The sequence below is a fragment of the Pygocentrus nattereri genome, chromosome 6 (genome assembly GCF_015220715.1).
Source record: "Pygocentrus nattereri isolate fPygNat1 chromosome 6, fPygNat1.pri, whole genome shotgun sequence".
Lineage (NCBI taxonomy): Eukaryota > Metazoa > Chordata > Actinopteri > Characiformes > Serrasalmidae > Pygocentrus > Pygocentrus nattereri.
In genome coordinates, this window is record NC_051216.1 from 7269887 (window position 1) to 7289773 (window position 19887).

Consider the following 19887-nt stretch of genomic DNA (forward strand, 5'->3'; position numbering starts at 1 on the left):
GGCGATAAGCTGTACTATAGCTGTGTCTCAGGGCGTTTTTCCGCTCTACAAAGTACCGGAACCTTCAGCATCGGGAAACTGAAACCGGGCTTTTTCCATTTGCCATCAGTCCGGTACCTAAGCCTTCAGTTTTAGTGGTTTTGGTAACTGCTCAAATTGGTACCAACTAGGGATGTGCACGAGCGCTTAAATACTCAACTAACCAATTAAGGTGCCCATATTTGACAAGATATAGAGGTGTGCTTTTAGATGCTTCTTCAAAGTGAGCACTGAGCTCGACTGTCTAATAAAAGGTGAACTGAGCTCCACAGTTCAGAAGCAGAATAACTGAACGAGTCTCTCCGTGTTTTCTGTGTTTCACTGAAGGTGTTTGTAGAAGGTCAGTATCTGCAGATCGAAGATCATAAACAGACAGACACTCTGTGATGCAAGAGGATGTAAGTGATGTAGCAGAGCTTTAAAGTCCATCCTGAACGATACAGGCAGTCAGTGCAGCTCTTTAAAAACAGGACTGATCTGATGTCTCCGTGTTGTTTTTGTCAGATGCTGTTGCGTTTTGTCCGAGTTGTAAAGGTTGCACTGTTTTCCTAGGAAGTCCAGTAAGAAGACCATTACAGTGATCAACTCTGCTTGTAACAAATGCATGAATAAGTTTCTCTGCGTTGCTCTGAGATAAAAAAAAAGAAAAAAGGCTGAACTTTAGTGACATTTGTCAGATGAGAGAACAGCTCAACTCAAAATTATATGGTCATGGATTGCATGGCTTTTCTTGAGTTGACTTGTGGACACCAGAGTTCATGCAACTCAAAGTTCTTAGTTTCTAGGCCTGCATCTCAGTTAGATAAACAAAACTGAATTTCTGTTGTTTTACTGAGTTTCTGCACTAGCTGGCGCTCCCTCTATCACACAGTCCTGCCTGGCATATTTTCATCTTGGGCTTCCAGATACGGAAAGCTGTGGTATTGCTGGGATTTAAACTCACAACCTCCTGATGTTGGGATGAATTATTAGACAATCACACCACATGAGATGACACCCTGCTTTAAAGTTAAAACAACAAATTTTCTCCAGTGTTTTAAACATTTATAGACACAATCTGAGCTTCTTCATGTGTTCCTGAGTGGTGCAGTGGACTAAGCAGTCAACCCAACAGGATGTTGTGAGTTTGAGCCCCAGCAATGCCACAGCCATCCGTAAGTGTGTACTCAAGAGGGAACACGTCTCGCAGGATTGTGTGATGAAGAGTCCTGGCTAGTGGGTAATTTGAGTATGAAAAACAAAGCTCATTTTATTGACCTCACTGAGAAGCAGAACTAAAAAATGAAGAGAACTTTTGACTCAACCAAGAAGTTTGAGCTGGGTAAACTCTTGTGTCCTCAAGTTGAATCAACTAGAAAAACAATCAGTTACTATTACATTTTGAGTTGAGCTGACCTCTCATTTTTAACAGTGTAGAAAGCTACTTTAGTGACTGTGTTTACACGTGGGATAGAATTAAATGCTTTAAAATGTCATAATATATATCAGATTGCCAATTAAATAGTTAATCATTATTATTATAACAGTTACAGCTGCCTCTCTTAAGCAGGTGGAAACATGAACTAGAACTACAACATCAGTTCTGCTAGTATCCCCTTTGGGTCAGTTCTTGTTTTTGATTGTGCTGTGGAAAAATGCCCAAAATAAATTATAACTATGAGAATGCAGGAAGGTGGTGATATTTAGGGATACAGCCACTTTGTGAAATAACTTATCCAATTATATAACCAAAGAGGCCTGTTAGATCAAAACAGTATATAGGCTGTAATGCACATCTGTCCAAACATTTATAGGCACCTTCTTACTCAGCATTTCTTCTGAAATATGGGGTGTAAATAGTGAGTTTGTTTCTCTGCAGTAACTCTGGAGCATCTACTCTTCTGGGAAGACTTTACACTAGATGTTGGAACATTGCTGTGAGGATTAGATAGCTTTAGCGAGGTCAGGTCATGTTGGATGGTCAGTTCTGGATCACCCCAACTCATCCCAAAGGTACTGGATGGAGCTCCATCACTCTAAAGAACACAGTTCCACTAATCCACAGCCCAAAGCTGGGGGGATTTAGACCCCTCCAGCTCACACTTGGCATTGAGCCTATGGCCACCATGCCCATGTGCAGCTGCTCCAGAGTGTCCCACTCTATCAATCAATATTTTTGGGAGGAATTACACACGCTGTGTACATGTATAAACAGTATTATATTTCTTTCTGAGAGCATTTACCAAAAAAATCCTTTTATGTGAAAACAATTCTGATTCTAAGAGCAAATGGGCAGTCGTGGGCTGGAGGTTAGGGAACTGTAGCGAACTAGCCTCGTGACCAGAAGGTCACCAGTTCAATCCCCAGTGCCGACAGTCCATGACTGAGGTGTCCTTGAGCAAGACACCTAAACCCCAACTGCTCCCCGGGCGCTGTGGATAGGCCTGCCCACCGCTCCGGGCAAGTGCGCTCACTGCCCCCTAGTGTGTGTGCTCATTAGTGTGTGTGTGGTGTTTCACTTCACGGATGGGTTAAACGCAGAGATGGAATTTCCCCATTTGTGGGATTAAAAAAGTATCACGTAGCTTAAATCTTATCTAAAACTTCCATCAAGTCCTGTTGGGACCCAGTTCTTTTTCAGGCAGTCACTGTGAACTTCTGCCCTGTTGTGCTGCTTCATTCTTGTTCATTATTCCAAAAAAATGTGCAAGATGAATAAGGATGTTTTCTTTGGTGCTTCCTGCCCAACGACAAGTCTGACCTGGAAAGATGTCACGCCCGTTAACCCTTATTTGGAAGAGTGGGTTAGGCTCTGTAATGACAGGAAGATAAGCAAGAGCAGCCCTACTTTAGCGGCTGGTCATTTGTTCAGGATGTACCTACAGGAAATGCAGTCTGGAGTGCACATGTACGCATGACCAACTAACTCTGCCTGAAATCAACCACAGTGGCTCAACCAAGGCCTGACCCGCGGGGGGAATGTGACTAAAACAAGACAAGAGTCTTCCAGGGACATTAAGGCTAGATATTGAGCAAGAACAGAATGAGCAGAGCCAAAGGAATAGCGCAGGGTGAATTCCAACGATGTGCAAAAAAATACTAGAGAAAATGGAGGATTTGGACCGTAGTGTACAGGAACGGGAAAAAAACAGGGATAAGATCACTTGAAGCATGAGGAGGCGAGGGAAATAAAAAAAGAGAAGTAACGCAAAGCAAGAAAGAAGAAACTGGCATGTATAATCGCTTAATGACGTCACTCACCAGTTCGGAGCTGCTCGCACTTCTTGTTTGAAATGTTACACTTGTAAACAGCTCCTGGTTTTTTGATGCTGGCGTTGAAACTAGAGTCATCAGTTGGGGCTCCGACAAGTAACCTAAGAAAGAAAACACAAAGTGAAATACTTACAGGGTCTATGTTTCGCTTTTTAAATTTCTTACCTGACGTCAACTTTTAACATTTGTTTGGGTTTACATACCATTACATTAACAGCATTTGGCTGACGCTCTTATCCAGAGCGACTTACAATTTGATCATTTTACACAATTGGCCTGACTGCATGTCTTTTGGACTGTGGGAGGAAACCGGAGAACCTGGAGGAAACCCACGCAGACACGGGGAGAACATGCAGACTCCACACAGAGAGGATCCCGGTCGCCCGGCCGGGGAATCGAACCCAAGCCTTCCTTGCTGTGAGGCGACAGCGCTACCCACCACGCCACCATGCCACACAAGTGTATATAAATACCAGTACCAGTCCTACTTCATTGTAATATACCAATCCCCACCCCTGTCTTCATCCTTTAGACTTAAATAGCTGTTTTCATTACTTTCCTTTTAAGACTGATATGTGTAAGTGAGCTCTGTTCTGATTGGCTGCCCTATAATTTGCCTCATTCAAGCAGTCCGAGCCCCCCCCCCCCCATAACTTCAGCTTAAGCCCTTAAAATCCCTGACATAGTAGCATGTAGTGAAACTCTACCAGTGGGCCACGGCCATTTACGAGGTCAATTAATGATCAGTGCTAACCCTCTGTAGGTTGAATAGGCAGACGTATGTAAATGTGTTGATTTTCATGACTTCAAAAAGTCTTGTTGCTGTTGAACAAAACTTTGTATCTCCAAAATCCTAACTTTACAGGAGAAGGGAAAAACAAACTTTACTTTTAATGTAAGTCAATGGAACCAGAATTTTTCCCAAGTCATTTTGGGCCGTTTCTTTTGGTCCATTCATCATGAAATGTACACATCGTGTAAAAGGTGACAGGCATTTTCAATTCATGTCACAAACTAAAAATGACAGAATATACACACACACACATATATATGTATATATATATGTATTTGGACTGTACAGACTGAGGAGTCAACGGTGCATCTTAAAAGTTAAAAGTACAGAAAATTAGCTTTTTCAAATTCCTTTAAGACACAAATCTCACAATGGAATGCACAGAATCTCAGAATAAAACCTCAAGTAACATAAAATCTACTCCAAATAAAAGTCCAACAGCGATGTGCATTGTAGTAACGAATTCCCAAAAGAAAACATTAGAAGTGCAGTTTAAAGCGTTCTCAAGTATGAAGTGCCACCATGTACTTGACAGTTTAACAGTAGTGTCATATCCATTACAGCTTCACTGTACGCTCAAAACAAGTTTTAAGCAAGTTTGTGTATTTTAGATCACTATTTTAGAAAGAAGAAGGAAAGAAAATGCAGCTGAACGGCATATAAAGCACATTTCTGGCAAATATTGCCGAGAAACATTGGCCTTTGACACTTAACCTCAGAATATATGCACTACTTTGTTTCAGAGTACAGTATACTTGAGTTTAACACAGTTCGCTTTAATTAAAGCCTAATCAATCTTAACTTGAAGGAACAGTTAGTTAAAGTACACAGAACAGGCTGAAAAGGGTTTTTAGTAAAGTTGTACAGTCTAGTCTTGAAATGTACACAGTAAGTTCACTTAGTCACGTAAGTAAAGCGGAGAGGAAGTTCATGTCTAAGACTAAACCCATTCAGTCAAGACAGAGGGACATTTATAGTTCAGTAAAGAAACTTGTCTAGAAAGTTTTATTTTTATGATGTTTGTCTGCAGAAAGGTTCAGTTTAATCCCACTCTGAGCATAAAATGCAGAGTTAAGTTAGTGTAGTTAAGAAAACACGGCAAACAAGGTTCATCTCTGTAGTTAAAAGCTTTTAAATCATGTCCGAGAGATGAACCTTGTTTAGTGCTTTCTTACAAGGTTCATCTCTGTAGTTAAAAGCTTTTAAATCATGTCCGAGAGATGAACCTTGTTTAGTGCTTTCTTAACTAAACTAACTTAACTCTGTAAACCAGGTTCATCTCTGTAGTTAAAAGCTTTTAAATCATGTCAGAAAGAGCTTTCAGTCCATCTCCTCACGCCTTTCAGACACACTGAGTATCTCCATCTCTGAGATCAGACTGGGGCTGGTCTCTTATTCCAATTTTCCGTTCCACTTTAAATGCTACTTAAGGTGGAACGGAATATTCGACTAAGACTCCAGCTCCAGCTGTGCGCGCGCGCGGGGGGGGGGGGGTGGCAGAACTTTTCCTCCACGCCTGAACTCACCACGGGTTCTGCTGGTGCCTGTGCAGTAGAACCGAGTACCCGAACATGGACCCGTTCTGACCTCTGAAGCTCTCAGGGCTGCGCGTGTCCAGGTTGTATCCGTGGCTGAGGATCAGCACGCAGCACCACGCGCACACGCACGCCAGCGCGCGCCGCATGGCTCCACTTGTAGTAAAAGGGACAAACTCCAAAGCCGCTCTGCTCTGAAGACGAAGCGCTCGGACCTTCCGCCTCACGCGCACTCCGAGCTCATGGCAGGAAAAAGTTAGAGCGAGCGCGTGCGTGTATGCGTCTCGCGCGCCTGTTGCGCTCTGAGGGGCATCCGCGCGCACCGGTGACCCCTCCCTCTGGGTTGGTCCCCAAACTGAACTGAGCATGCGCGTTTGGGGGTGGGTGTTACAAGCGCGTGCGTTGTGTAGAAGTCAGAGAGCATCTTCATTTCTTTCAGTTCCAAGTAAAACGAACCAGAAGGCGTTCATTGTTCAGGAGGTGTTTCTGGTGAGGTTAGATATGAGATCATTTAATGATACAAAGCCCAAAGGATAAACAGGAGTTTCCGAAACTGGAGCTCAAAAACTGATTAAAAGCTCCAGAGACAATGGGGCTCCTAACAACCACCTGGAAGACCTGGTAAACAGCAACACTGCCCCCATCAGATAAACAGCACTGAAAGCTTCCATCTCTGAGAGAGAGGAGAAGATCAAGCTGCTTCAGATCTGAAAACATCCACAGGTGCTTCTGTCCATCCTTCCACTGTGAGAAGACCACTCAGCGCTGTGGGTCTGAAAGGACGTGTAGCTGATCAAGAAGAACCTCACTGAGAAAAGGAGACGGACACATCAAAGAAAGAAGCTGAACGATGGACTGACCACCCCAGAGTCCAGACCTCAACACCACTGAATGGGTTTGATTACTTCAGAAAATCAACCAGCTTCTCAGGCTGAACTTTGGAGGCGTGTCTGCAGGTTCTCTGAGGAGCTGAGAGTGAGTCTCCTGAGAAGAACGGAAGCTGGATTAAAGGGAAAGACTGACTCACTGAACCATGAAAAAATATTTTTGTTATATATCTGTTATGTTATATATTGTTGTTGAGGCCTTGTGTGATGTTAAATATGTTTTCTGCTTGAAAAATAAACCTTTGTACAGTACTGTACTTGTGTGTACAGTGTTTCTCATTATTTTGATGAAATAGTTCTCAAAAAATATGAAAATATTTAAAATCAAAATGTAAAGAAAATAAGTAATTATATCAACCTACTAAGTTATTTTTGAGAAAATGCGTCCTGATAAGTTCCCACATAAGTCATCATTTAGAAATGCGAAATCCATTCAGTCAACATTTAAACATTATTTAGAAGTACTAAATCAAAATTTTAAGAAAAAGGTCATAATTTTGATATACAGTCAAAATCTCAAACAGTGATTATTTCTACATACTAAATAAAGAATTTTAAGAAAATAAGTAATCATGTCAAAATACTAAATCATGTTTGAGAAAACAAGCTATTTCAGCATCAGTCATCTTTTAGAAATATGAAATCAAAGTTTTAAGATATAAGTCATTACTGAAACATACTGAGTCAAATCTTTAAGAGGAAAAGTCGTGATTTAGAAGTGCTATCAAAATTTCAAGAAAAAGAAGTCATTCTTTCAAAATATTAAGTCAAAATCTCATTGTTTCTGCATATTAAATCAAAACTGTAAAGAAATAAGTCCAAATTTGATCAATAAAACAAAGTAAAGTGTTTTAGTAAGGTGTTGAGCCACCAGCTTCAGAGTACCCTGGCACAGACTCTACACGTCTCTGGAACTGTATTGGACAGGTGGAACGCCGTCCTTCCAAAAGACCCTCCCTCAGTTTGTGTTTTGCTGGTGGTAAGATGTCGGCCCAAATTCTCAGCACCGTCAGGAAGAGACCACCATCATCCTGAAAGAGATCAGCACCATCAGAAAGAGACCAGAATCATCCTGGAAGAGACCACCATCATCCTGAAAGAGACCAGCACCATCAGAAAGAGACCACCATCATCCTGAAAGAGACCAACACCATCAAAAAGAGACCAGCACCATCCTGAAAGAGACCAGCACCATCAGAAAGAGACCACCACTGTCCTGAAAGAGACCAGCACCATCAGGAAGAGACCAGCACCATCCTGGAAGAGACCACCGCTGTCCTGAAAGAGACCAGCACCATCAGGAAGAGACCACCACTGTCCTGAAAGAGACCACCACTGTCCTGAAAGAGACCACCACCATCAGAAAGAGACCACCACTGTCCTGAAAGAGACCAGCACCATCAGGAAGAGACCACCACCACCATCCTGGAAGAGACCACCACTGTCCTGAAAGAGACCAGAACCATCAGAATGAGACCACCACCATTCTGGAAGAGACCGGCACCATCAGGAAGAGACCGGCACCAACAGGAAGAGACCGGCACCATCAGGAAGAGACCGGCACCAACAGGATGAGATCACTACCATCCTGGAAGAGACCAGCACCATCAGGAAGAGACCGGCACCAACAGGATTAGACCAATGCCATCTAGATAGAAGTGTTTCCTCACAGGATGAAACTTATCAGTCACAACAGCTTTGAACTGATTTTGCAGAGAAGTTCTGAAGCTCTGCTCAACACCTTTTCATAACGGAGTGTGACTTCATTATTAACTCGTAACATATTGTTATGTTTATTATTAAGAATGACCCTCACTCACTAACTCCGCGCATCCTTTGTGTCTCAGATAAACATTATAGGTGTTAATTCAACGCTGTGAATTTTACTGTTTAGCCTAAATCATGTCTATTTTCCTTCCTGACGTGACTCGACCTATTTCCCACATTCCTCGAGGAACAGAGCTGGATTTATGGAGCGAGTGAGCAATTCTGGAAGAAGTTAGCATCTGCTATGCATTGTGCGCTTCCCGCTGCCTGGTGGCCAGTGGTGCGGAGAGATGGTAAATAAAGCTCAGGCCCTTTAATGGCCTCAGGAAACACTGAGCGAAACTCCACTGCAGCTTCATCAGAGCGTACACAAAACACACAGCTGTTTACGCAAGACACGTCTCTCTCGTAACACACACTCAGTTTGGGAGAGTGAATAAAAGTGACATGATTATTAATGCAAGAGGTTTGAAGGACGATGACTGAATGCTCATTAAAGTTTAGCACTGGAGAAAAACACTGAAAAGCTCAGCTTAAACAGTAGCGGTCATATTAAAGCCTGAATTTTCTCTGCATTTTTGTCCATTTTTATAACTCGAGGCAAATGCGTGATGATTGAGAAAAGAAGCTGGCACCGTCTTAACTGTTGCAGCTAGCACAATGCTAAGTGTTGGGATATAAGCCTCCACTGCTTGTTAGCTAAACTAGCCCCACAGTTCCAATGCAAAATTAAAGAAGCAAGCATCGGACACGAAACTAAACTCCAATAAAGCGGCCAGTGAGCGGAAGTAGAAAGTAGGTGTTTCTAATAAAGCGGCCAGTGAGCGGAAGTAGAAAGTAGGTGTTTCTAATAAAGTGGCCAGTGAGCGGAAGTAGAAAGTAGGTGTTTCTAATAAAGCGGCCAGTGAGCGGAAGTAGAAAGTAGGTGTTTCCAATAAAGCGGCCAGTGAGCGGAAGTAGAAAGTAGGTGTTTCTAATAAAGTGGCCAGTGAGCAGAAGTAGAAAGAAGGTGTTTCTAATAAAGCGGCCAGTGAGCAGAAGTAGAAAGTAGGTGTTTCTAATAAAGTGGCCAGTGAGCGGAAGTAGAAAGAAGGTGTTTCTAATAAAGTGGCCAGTGAGTGGAAGTAGAAAGAAGGTGTTTCTAATAAAGTGGCCAGTGAGTGGAAGTAGAAAGTAGGTGTTTCTAATAAAGTGGCCAGTGAGTGGAAGTAGAAAGAAGGTGTTTCTAATAAAGTGGCCAGTGAGTGGAAGTAGAAAGTAGGTGTTTCTAATAAAGTGGCCAGTGAGTGGAAGTAGAAAGTAGGTGTTTCTAATAAAGTGGCCAGTGAGTGGAAGTAGAAAGTAGGTGTTTCTAATAAAGTGGCCAGTGAGTGGAAGTAGAAAGAAGGTGTTTCTAATAAAGTGGCCAGTGAGTGGAAGTAGAAAGTAAGTGTTTCTAATAAAGTGGCCAGTGAGTGGAAGTAGAAAGAAGGTGTTTCTAATAAAGTGGCCAGTGAGTGGAAGTAGAAAGTAGGTGTTTCTAATAAAGTGGCCAGTGAGTGGAAGTAGAAAGAAGGTGTTTCTAATAAAGTGGCCAGTGAGTGGAAGTAGAAAGTAAGTGTTTCTAATAAAGTGGCCAGTGAGTGGAAGTAGAAAGTAGGTGTTTCTAATAAAGCGGCCAGTGAGCGGAAGTAGAAAGTAGGTGTTTCTAATAAAGCGGCCAGTGAGCGGAAGTAGAAAGTAGGTGTTTCTAATAAAGCGGCCAGTGAGCGGAAGTAGAAAGTAGGTGTTTCCAATAAAGCGGCCAGTGAGCGGAAGTAGAAAGTAGGTGTTTCTAATAAAGTGGCCAGTGAGCAGAAGTAGAAAGAAGGTGTTTCTAATAAAGCGGCCAGTGAGCAGAAGTAGAAAGTAGGTGTTTCTAATAAAGTGGCCAGTGAGCGGAAGTAGAAAGAAGGTGTTTCTAATAAAGCGGCCAGTGAGCGGAAGTAGAAAGTAGGTGTTTCTAATAAAGTGGCCAGTGAGCGGAAGTAGAAAGAAGGTGTTTCTAATAAAGTGGCCAGTGAGCGGAAGTAGAAAGTAGGTGTTTCTAATAAAGTGGCCAGTGAGCGGAAGTAGAAAGAAGGTGTTTCTAATAAAGTGGCCAGTGAGCGGAAGTAGAAAGTAGGTGTTTCTAATAAAGTGGCCAGTGAGTGGAAGTAGAAAGAAGGTGTTTCTAATAAAGTGGCCAGTGAGTGGAAGTAGAAAGTAGGTGTTTCTAATAAAGTGGCCAGTGAGTGGAAGTAGAAAGTAGGTGTTTCTAATAAAGTGGCCAGTGAGTGGAAGTAGAAAGAAGGTGTTTCTAATAAAGTGGCCAGTGAGTGGAAGTAGAAAGTAAGTGTTTCTAATAAAGTGGCCAGTGAGTGGAAGTAGAAGGTAGGTGTTTCTAATAAAGTGGCCAGTGAGTGGAAGTAGAAAGAAGGTGTTTCTAATAAAGTGGCCAGTGAGTGGAAGGAGAAAGTAAGTGTTTCTAATAAAGTGGCCAGTGAGTGGAAGTAGAAGGTAGGTGTTTCTAATAAAGTGGCCAGTGAGTGGAAGTAGAAAGTAGGTGTTTCTAATAAAGTGGCCAGTGAGTGGAAGTAGAAAGTAGGTGTTTCTAATAAAGTGGCCAGTGAGTGGAAGTAGAAAGTAGGTGTTTCTAATAAAGTGGCCAGTGAGTGGAAGTAGAAAGCAGGATGTTTCTAATAAAGTGGCCAGTGAGTGGAAGTAGAAAGTAGGTGTTTCTAATAAAGTGGCCAGTGAGTGGAAGCACAAGGCAGGTGTTTCTGATAAAGTGGCCAGTGAGTGGAAGTACAAGGTAGGTGTTTCTGATAAAGTGGCCAGTGAGTGGAAGTACAAGGTAGGTGTTTCTAATAAAGTGGCCAGTGAGTTGAAGTAGAAAGTAGGTGTTTCTAATAAAGTGGCCAGTGAGTGGAAGTAGAAAGAAGGTGTTTCTAATAAAGTGGCCAGTGAGTGGAAGGAGAAAGTAAGTGTTTCTAATAAAGTGGCCAGTGAGTGGAAGTAGAAGGTAGGTGTTTCTAATAAAGTGGCCAGTGAGTGGAAGGAGAAAGTAAGTGTTTCTAATAAAGTGGCCAGTGAGTGGAAGTAGAAGGTAGGTGTTTCTAATAAAGTGGCCAGTGAGTGGAAGTAGAAAGTAAGTGTTTCTAATAAAGTGGCCAGTGAGTGGAAGTAGAAGGTAGGTGTTTCTAATAAAGTGGCCAGTGAGTGGAAGGAGAAAGTAGGTGTTTCTAATAAAGTGGCCAGTGAGTGGAAGTAGAAAGTAGGTGTTTCTAATAAAGTGGCCAGTGAGTGGAAGTAGAAAGCAGGATGTTTCTAATAAAGTGGCCAGTGAGTGGAAGTAGAAGGTAGGTGTTTCTAATAAAGTGGCCAGTGAGTGGAAGTTGAAAGTAGGTGTTTCTAATAAAGTGGCCAGTGAGTGGAAGTAGAAAGTAGGTGTTTCTAATAAAGTGGCCAGTGAGTGGAAGTAGAAAGCAGGATGTTTCTAATAAAGTGGCCAGTGAGTGGAAGTAGAAGGTAGGTGTTTCTAATAAAGTGGCCAGTGAGTGGAAGTAGAAAGCAGGATGTTTCTAATAAAGTGGCCAGTGAGTGGAAGTAGAAGGTAGGTGTTTCTAATAAAGTGGCCAGTGAGTGGAAGTAGAAAGTAGGTGTTTCTAATAAAGTGGCCAGTGTATAATGTCTCCACTACACCTCCATTGTGATGACTGTGTATCAGTGAGTCACCCAGATGCTTTTCAGGAATTCTAAACAGTTAGCAGACATTTGTTTCCGAGAGCCTTGTGACTGTAATGAAGCCGTCTGTCACGTCAGCACAGCACCAGACACAAAGACACACACCTACTGAGGGCCAGGACAACCGCTCCCCTCTGACTGCGGATAAACACGGGACGGCTGAATGAAGCAGTGTTAAACAGCTCGGGGACTCCAGCACAGCGTCCTCTGTCTTCATCTGAGAGAGAGAGAGAGAGAGAGAGAGAGAGAGAGAGAGAGAGAGAGAGAGAGAGAGAGAGAGAGAGAGAGAGAGAGTGAGTGAGTGAGTGAGTGAGTGAGTGAGTGAGCTGCCCTTCATTACACATTAACACACATTAGTAGTGGAGCTTAACACAGGAGCTTCAAAAGGCCTCTTTAAGAAGAAGTGTGAATGAATGACCCTCTTTTCTTTCTCCCTCTCTCTCTCTCTCTCTCCCTCTCTCTTTCTCTCTCTTTCTCCCTCTCTCTTTCTCCCTCTCTCTTTCTCTCTCTCTCTCCCTCTCTCTCTCTCTCCCTCTCCCTCTCTCTCTCTCTCTCTCCTTTCTTTCTCATTCTCTCCATTTTTCCTTCTGCCTGCTTGTTTATCTCTCACTCTTCCTTCTCTATTTTCTGTCTTCGATTCTTTCTTTCTTTCTTTCTTTCTTTCTTTCTTTCTTTCTTTCTTTCTTTCTTTCTTTCTATCTGTCTGCCACCCGTTTCTCTGATTAAAACAATGGAGAACAATCTACAAGTCTTTCTTTCTTCTCTCTCCATTCTCTCTGCATCACTCACTTTCTTTCTTTCTCTCTGTCTCCCTTTCTAATCCTTTGGTTCTTCAGAGAACCAAAAGGTGGTTCTCCTTTAACACACCGTTCCAAAGACCATCCGTGGCTCCTTTCTTGTAGAGAGTGGTCATTACAGCTCAGTTCACTCTGACGAGCCGACGGAGCTCAATAAACAGTGAGGAGCTCTGCGACGGTTACAGACGGCTGGAGTCCGAGGTGAGAGGCTCAAATACACATCAGTCATTTTCTCCCAGGGAGACGAACGACCAGAGAAGCGTGGCCTGGTGCGATTCACAGCCTTCTCTTCCTTCTTTGTGTGTGATGATCACCCACACTTCGCTCTCCTGTGGTCCTCTCTGAACCCAGGCTGATATCTGAGGGTCTCCAGAGTCAACATGTGGAGACGAAGATAACTGAGCCGCTTTTAATGAAAATAAGTTTTTCCTCCTGTGTGTTCGAGCCATTCAGAGCATCTACTGTGGTCCACACACCACGACACGCCTCGTCTGTCTGATATCGGTCATTTCTCATTCATAGGTCACGGAAACACAAGGAACTCCTGGAAGACCTTCAGTCCGTATTTGTTTGGTAGTGAAAAATAAGATATTATTAGTTGAATTTGAGCAAAAGTTCTTTTCATTTTTTGACATTAAAATAAACAGAAAACGTGGAGATTTAAAGCTGATGATGCAGAATGTAAATGTAATGTGAGTTATTCGTTACATAAATAACTAATCAATTAATTATGTTCACAATTATGTACAAAGGTTCAGCAAAATTAGCAATGTTGTACCATTTTATATCTAGAATAATAGTGAATTAATCATTTTCACAACGTGGATATAAATATTACTATTCCAAATGTCCTTTTAAATTATTTAATCAATTTCTCTATTCAAGTACATTATTTATAATTAATATTATAAATTATTTAATCATCTGTTTACATTCTATTTTTAGTGATGCTTGTTATGTTGAGAGTTGATCACTTATTCATTTTGTTGATCTCAAATAACGATAAGGCGATTTTATTTATAATTACTTCACTGTTTGTTCTCCATACTTAACAAGGTGGTTCTTCAAGGGTTCTTTAACAAAGACAGTGGCTCTATGTACAACCATGAGCACACAACAAGGGTTCTTTGCAGGGTGAAATCATTCTGCAGATTGATGGAGAATGTGTTGTACGTGGTTCGATATGGAACTTTTTTGAAAATGGTTCTAGATAACACTGAAAAGAGTTCTTCTATTGTTAAAATAGAAGTTTTTGATGCTGTATAAAACCCTTTATAGCACATTCTCCATCAATCTGAAGAGCCACTTCACCATGGAAAGAACCATAAGAACCCTTTGTGGTGTTTTATAGAACCATTAGCAACACATTCTCCATCAATCTGAAGAACCATTTCACCATGGAAAGAACCATAAGAACCCTTTGTGGTGTTTTATAGAACCCTTAACATCACATTCTCCATCAATCTGAAGAACCACTTCACCATGGAAAGAACCATAAGAACCCTTTGTGGTGTTTTATTGAACCATTAACAACACATTCTCTATCAATCTGAAGAACCATTTCACCATGGAAAGAACCATAAGAACCCTTTGTGGTGTTTTATAGAACCATTAACAACACATTCTCCGTCAATCTGAAGAGCCACTTCACCATGGAAAGAACCATAAGAACCCTTTGTGGTGTTTTATAGAACCCTTAACATCACATTCTCCATCAATCTGAAGAACCACTTCACCATGGAAAGAACCATAAGAACCCTTTGTGGTGTTTTATTGAACCATTAACAACACATTCTCTATCAATCTGAAGAACCACTTCACCATGGAAAAAACCATAAGAACCCTTTGTGGTGTTTTATAGAACCATTAACATCACATTCTCCGTCAATCTGAAGAGCCACTTCACCATGGAAAGAACCATAAGAACCCTTTGTGGTGTTTTATAGAACCCTTAACATCACATTCTCCATCAATCTGAAGAACCACTTCACCATGGAAAGAACCATAAGAACCCTTTGTGGTGTTTTATAGAACCATTAACAACACATTCTCTGGAAAGAACCATAAGAACCCTTTTTGATGCGACCAAACCATTTACAACACATTGTCCATCAACTTTAAGCATGCAAACGGTTGTTTGAGTGTTCATGGTTCTAAACAGAACCAATATCTTTACTAAAGAACCCTTGACGTGTAACGCTGCACAAACACAAGAAGACGCTTGCGGCTCTTAAAAATAGAAGCCTGTTTAATGAGAGAGTTGTCGGCACGTAAGTCCAACTGAAACACCGTCTCAGGGTAAATCCAATAGTCCGAAAACCAAACAGGGGTCAAAAATCAGAATAACCAAAACAGGCAACCAGAGCAAAAGGGCAAATCCAGAAAGGCGAAATCCAGAAAGCAGGCAAAAGGCTCAAGGCACAAGTCAAACAATCAGAAAAACACCACTCAGTGGTCTAAGAACTCGGCGATACCTCACAAACAGCAGAAATGGTTTTATTATTATTATTATTGATTTATTATTATTACGGAATACATGTGTGTGAATGAGAGGGAGGCATAGAGGGAGTAGAGGTCTTAAAGGTGGATGACTTCAAATATCTTGGGTCAACCATCCAGAGCAATGGACAGTGCAGAAAAGAGGTGAAGAAGAGGGTGCAGGCAGGATGGAGTGGGTGGAGACAGGTGTCAGGGCTGATGTGTGACAGAAGGATAGCAGCAAGAGTGAAAGGGAAGGTTTACAAGACAGTAGTGCGTCCTGCTATGATGTCTGGTTTGGAGGCTGTGGCTCTGTCTAAAAGACAGGAGGCTGAGCTGGAGGTGGCGGAGATGAAGATGCTGAGATTTTCGTTGGGAGTGACAAGGATGGACAAGATTAGAAATGAGCAGATCAGAGGGACGGTGAAGGTGGAGCAGTTTGGAGATAAAGCCAGAGAGGCCAGGTTGAGATGGTTTGGACACGTGTTGAGGAGGAATAGTGGATATATTGGGCAAAGAATGTTGGAGATGGAGCTGCTGGGTAGAAGGAGAAGAGGTAGACCTCAGAGAAGGTTTATGGATGTAGTGAAGGTGGACATGGAGATGGTTGGTGTGAAAGTAGAGGAGGCAGTGGATAGGGCAAGATGGAGGCAGATGATCCACTGTGGCGACCCCTAAAGGGAGCAGCCGAAAGAAGAAGATTTATTATTATTTTATTTATTAATTTTTTTTTCTAAGCCACTTCTCCCTCAAGATCGCAGGGGGGTGCTGGAGCCTATCCCAGCGGTCCAGAAAAAACCAGGGACTATTTAAGCTCTAAGACAAACACAAGCACAGGTGAATAGAATTAGAAATCAGGGGACTGAGAATGAGGCAGTTGCACATGATTGGAGGAATTGGTGATGTCATCAGGACTGGAATTATGGGAAATGGAGTCCTGGAGAGTGCGAGGCAAGGGAGGAGAACCCAGAAGCGTGACATGATGAACCATCTTTTTAAGAGTGTACAGGTTCCTTAGATATTTTTAATCTTCTACAGCTCTGTTCTTCATTCTGGACCACGTCTAACGCTTCACTTGATGAACACATTAGAGTCTTTTTATCTATCTGCCAAACTGGTTTTATACTCTCTGAACACCAAATCCAACCTTTTGCTGGTGTAGTTAAATATAATAAGAGAAGATTTTACAAACCCAGTTCCAAAAAAGTTAGGACGCTGTGTAAAATGTAAATAAATGTGAATAAAAAACAGAATGCATTGATTTGCAAAACTCATAGACCCATATTTTATTCACAATAGAACACAGAGCACATATCAGAAGTTGAAAGTGAGACATTTTACCATGTGCGCTGATAACAACCTGGATGGTCCCTCTCCTCTTTAGTCCGCAGGGCGCGACGTCTGTGGTTTCCAAAAAGAATTTCATATTTTGATTCGTCTGACCACAGAAAGGTTTTCCATTTTGCCTCAGTCCATTTTAGATGAGCTCTGGCCCAGAGAAGACGGCAGCGTTTCTGGATCGTTTTGACATACGGCTTCTTCTTTTCATGCTACAGCTTTAACTTGCATTTGTGGATTACATATTTACATTTACATTTACAGCATTTAGCAGACGCTCTTATCCAGAGCGACTTGCAAGAACTTCTTTGTCTCTCTAGATATTACACAGTGAACTGTGTTCACAGACAGGGATTTCTGGAAGTGTTCCTGAGCCCATGTAGTGATTTCCAATACAGAATCATGCCTGTTTTTAATTGCAGTGCCGCCTGAAGACCCCAAGATCATGAGCATCCAGTATTGACTGCTGGCCTTGTCCCTTATGCCCTGGCATTTCTCCAGATTCTCTGAATCTTTTGATGATATTATGTTCTGTAGATGGTGGGATGTCCAAAGTCTTCACTATTTTACCTTGAGGAATATTTTTCTGAAACTGTTCCACAATTTTTAGATGCAGATTTTCGCAGATTGGTGAACCCCTGCCCATCTTTGCTTCTCAGTCATGTGAGTTAGTGGCAAATTGCTCCTCCAGCTGTTTTTATTAAGACCACTTATTTTTCCAGCCTTTTTTTGCCCCTGTCCCAACCTTTTTGAGATGTGTTGCTGCCGTCAAGTTCTAAATGAGTTAATGTGTTTGATGAAATGGTAAAACATCTCACTTTCAACGTCCAATACGTGTTCTATGTTCTATTGTGAATAAAATATGGGCCTATGAGTTTCGCAAATCATTGCATTCTGTTTTTATTTACATTTATTAACATTTTACACAGGATCCCAACTTTTCTGGAACTGGGGTTGTAATTTACAAGTATCTAATTCCCAAGATTTTCATTTATAAGTAAACATTCATCCTTAACACCTTTAAAGAACTGTCCATTTATCATAAAATGTAAAAAATGCATGATGACAGCAGGAATATACATACTAATGCAATGTAAACAGGACATATGGCAAAACGACAGTAACAACTCTAGAGGCTTTGATCTATATAGGCCGGGCTTTGTGAGTGAGCCTTTTTCTCCTGCACTGCATGTAGGAGGTTATGAGATTTTGTCATTGCACAAACAAATAGGCCACACAGAGGAGCATAATTAGGGGGAAGTTTGCACAAACTGCCTGTGGGGTCCGGCCACGGATTTCAGAAAAAAACACTGAAGTGCTTTTCTTTCATTGGGGTAAAAGAGCGTGAAGTGCTGACAGCTCTGCACTATTTAGTGCATGTGGCTGATTGTTGTGCAAGACATGATCTATGCACTACTGAGTGAGGAGGATATCATACACACCCTCACACATACACAGTGGTGTGTATTCCTGTTTTTGGGATCTACTATTTCAGTGCCCACCCATGAGCCTACACTCCAAAGGCACCGCACTGTCACTGGGGTGGTGCCCCTCTTGTCGTTTGAGGGCAGGTCTTCTGGATCTTTAGTTAGGGAGCATAATTGCAACACATTCTATCGCAGTTATATATATTTAAGCTGCATTGACTCCACATGGCCTGCATTCACTACAGCCTTTCTGTTTTACTGCTCTGCTTTAAAACATGAGGTTATGAAGTTACTAATATGCACTTTTCACATGGGAAGAATTTATTGAAGATGCAGAATTGGATCCTCAAAATCATATTGTGTACATTTATATTGTTTGTAGCTTCATGAATGACAAATGTACCTCCACAGTACCTTTATTTCTGACTGTGAGTGTGTTTACATTCGCTTAATAATCCGATAACTATAGAAAATCAGATTTAGTCAGTAATCTGATCAACATGTTTACATGCAGGTGAGTAATCAGATAGTGGGGAAAGTCCAGGTCTATATAAATCAGACAGTAATCAGATTTCTGCTTTGCAACCAGCCAATAAACTCACAGCAGATGACGTGATGTAAACGTAACATAAAACTCAAACTTCATGCCGTGGCCACTTTACCGGAAAATATGAACATGCATCGCCTAGAAGACGAAGAATATTTAAATCCTTCATTTCCTCAAGCATGTATTTGGTTCCAGCGTCACTCTGAAAGTGTTTTGCTGCGTTTCACGGCGACGCTGCTCGCTTATTTCTGGCACGGCAGTCTGTTTCGCTCATGCTCAGACTGGGAAATCTGAAAGAAATCAGAGTAAGAGTTCACAGCACTGAGAAACCTGGTTACTGAGCTAAACTCCAGCCTCTTTAACTGATTTTTAAATCAGATTTTTAGATCTTACTCCAGCTAAGAAATCAGAGAATGCTGTTTGCATGACAATTTGAATAATCAGATAACTACAGAAATTGATTATGATCAGATTATTGAGTGCCTGTAAATGCACTCTGTGTAAGGTCTCAATGCCCATTGCCAAGAGGGGTATAAAGCCCACCCAGCACTTGGCTATGGATCAGTGGAGCTGTGTTCTCCAGAGCGATGGAGCTCCATCCGGGACCTTCAGCATGAGTTGGAGTGATCCAGAACTGACCATCCAACACCAGTACCTCACTTCACTAATGCTCTTTTGGCTGAATGCAATCAAATCCTCACAGCATTGTTCCAACATCTAGTGTAAAGCCTTCCCAGAAGAGTAGAGGCTATTACTGCAGCAAAAAATCGATGATAAATTCATGGTAGCTCGGTCCAAAAGAGCCACACATTCAGATGAAAATCAACAGGAGATCTGCAATGGCAGCAAATCACCCAAGAGTTCCGTATTAAGAAAAATATCGCTGCTGTTGGAAAAAACCTTGTGTCTCCATTTTTGTCATCTTCCAGTTTTTGACATCATTGGAAAACACCTGTTGCTCTTTATATTGTAAGTCCATTGACTTACATTAAAGGTGAAGTCTGTTTGGGAGATACAAGGTTCTGTTCCGACAACAGTGATGTCTTCTCTAAAGTGCAGCCAAAGTGATGCATGCAAACCTCCTGTACTAATTGATGTAGTTTTTTGACCCTGTTTACATGAGTATATAGCTAATTTGCATATAATGCGCTATACAGCAACCACATTTCAATCTAACTGAAGACATATTTGTCTACCACAGGTAAACGCATGAGGACAGTCGTGGGCTGGAGGTTAGGGAACCAGCCTCGTGACCAGTAGGCCGCCAGTTCGATCCCCTTGGC

At 41.9% G+C, this 19887-nt stretch overlaps 1 protein-coding gene across 1 annotated transcript in view; it reads right to left on the reverse strand.

Moving 5' to 3' along the window:
- Positions 1-5909, reverse strand: part of itga4 (integrin alpha 4) — a 74912-nt gene extending 69003 nt beyond the window's left edge. Inside the window, exons 1-2 of the mRNA XM_017710597.2 lie at positions 5611-5909; positions 3280-3392 (exon numbers count right to left, since the gene is read on the reverse strand). Of these exons, the coding sequence (XP_017566086.1) occupies positions 3280-3392; positions 5611-5768 (271 nt within the window). The 5' untranslated portion in view covers positions 5769-5909. The remainder of the gene's footprint in view (positions 1-3279; positions 3393-5610) is intronic.
- Positions 5910-19887: the final 13978 nt, after the last annotated feature.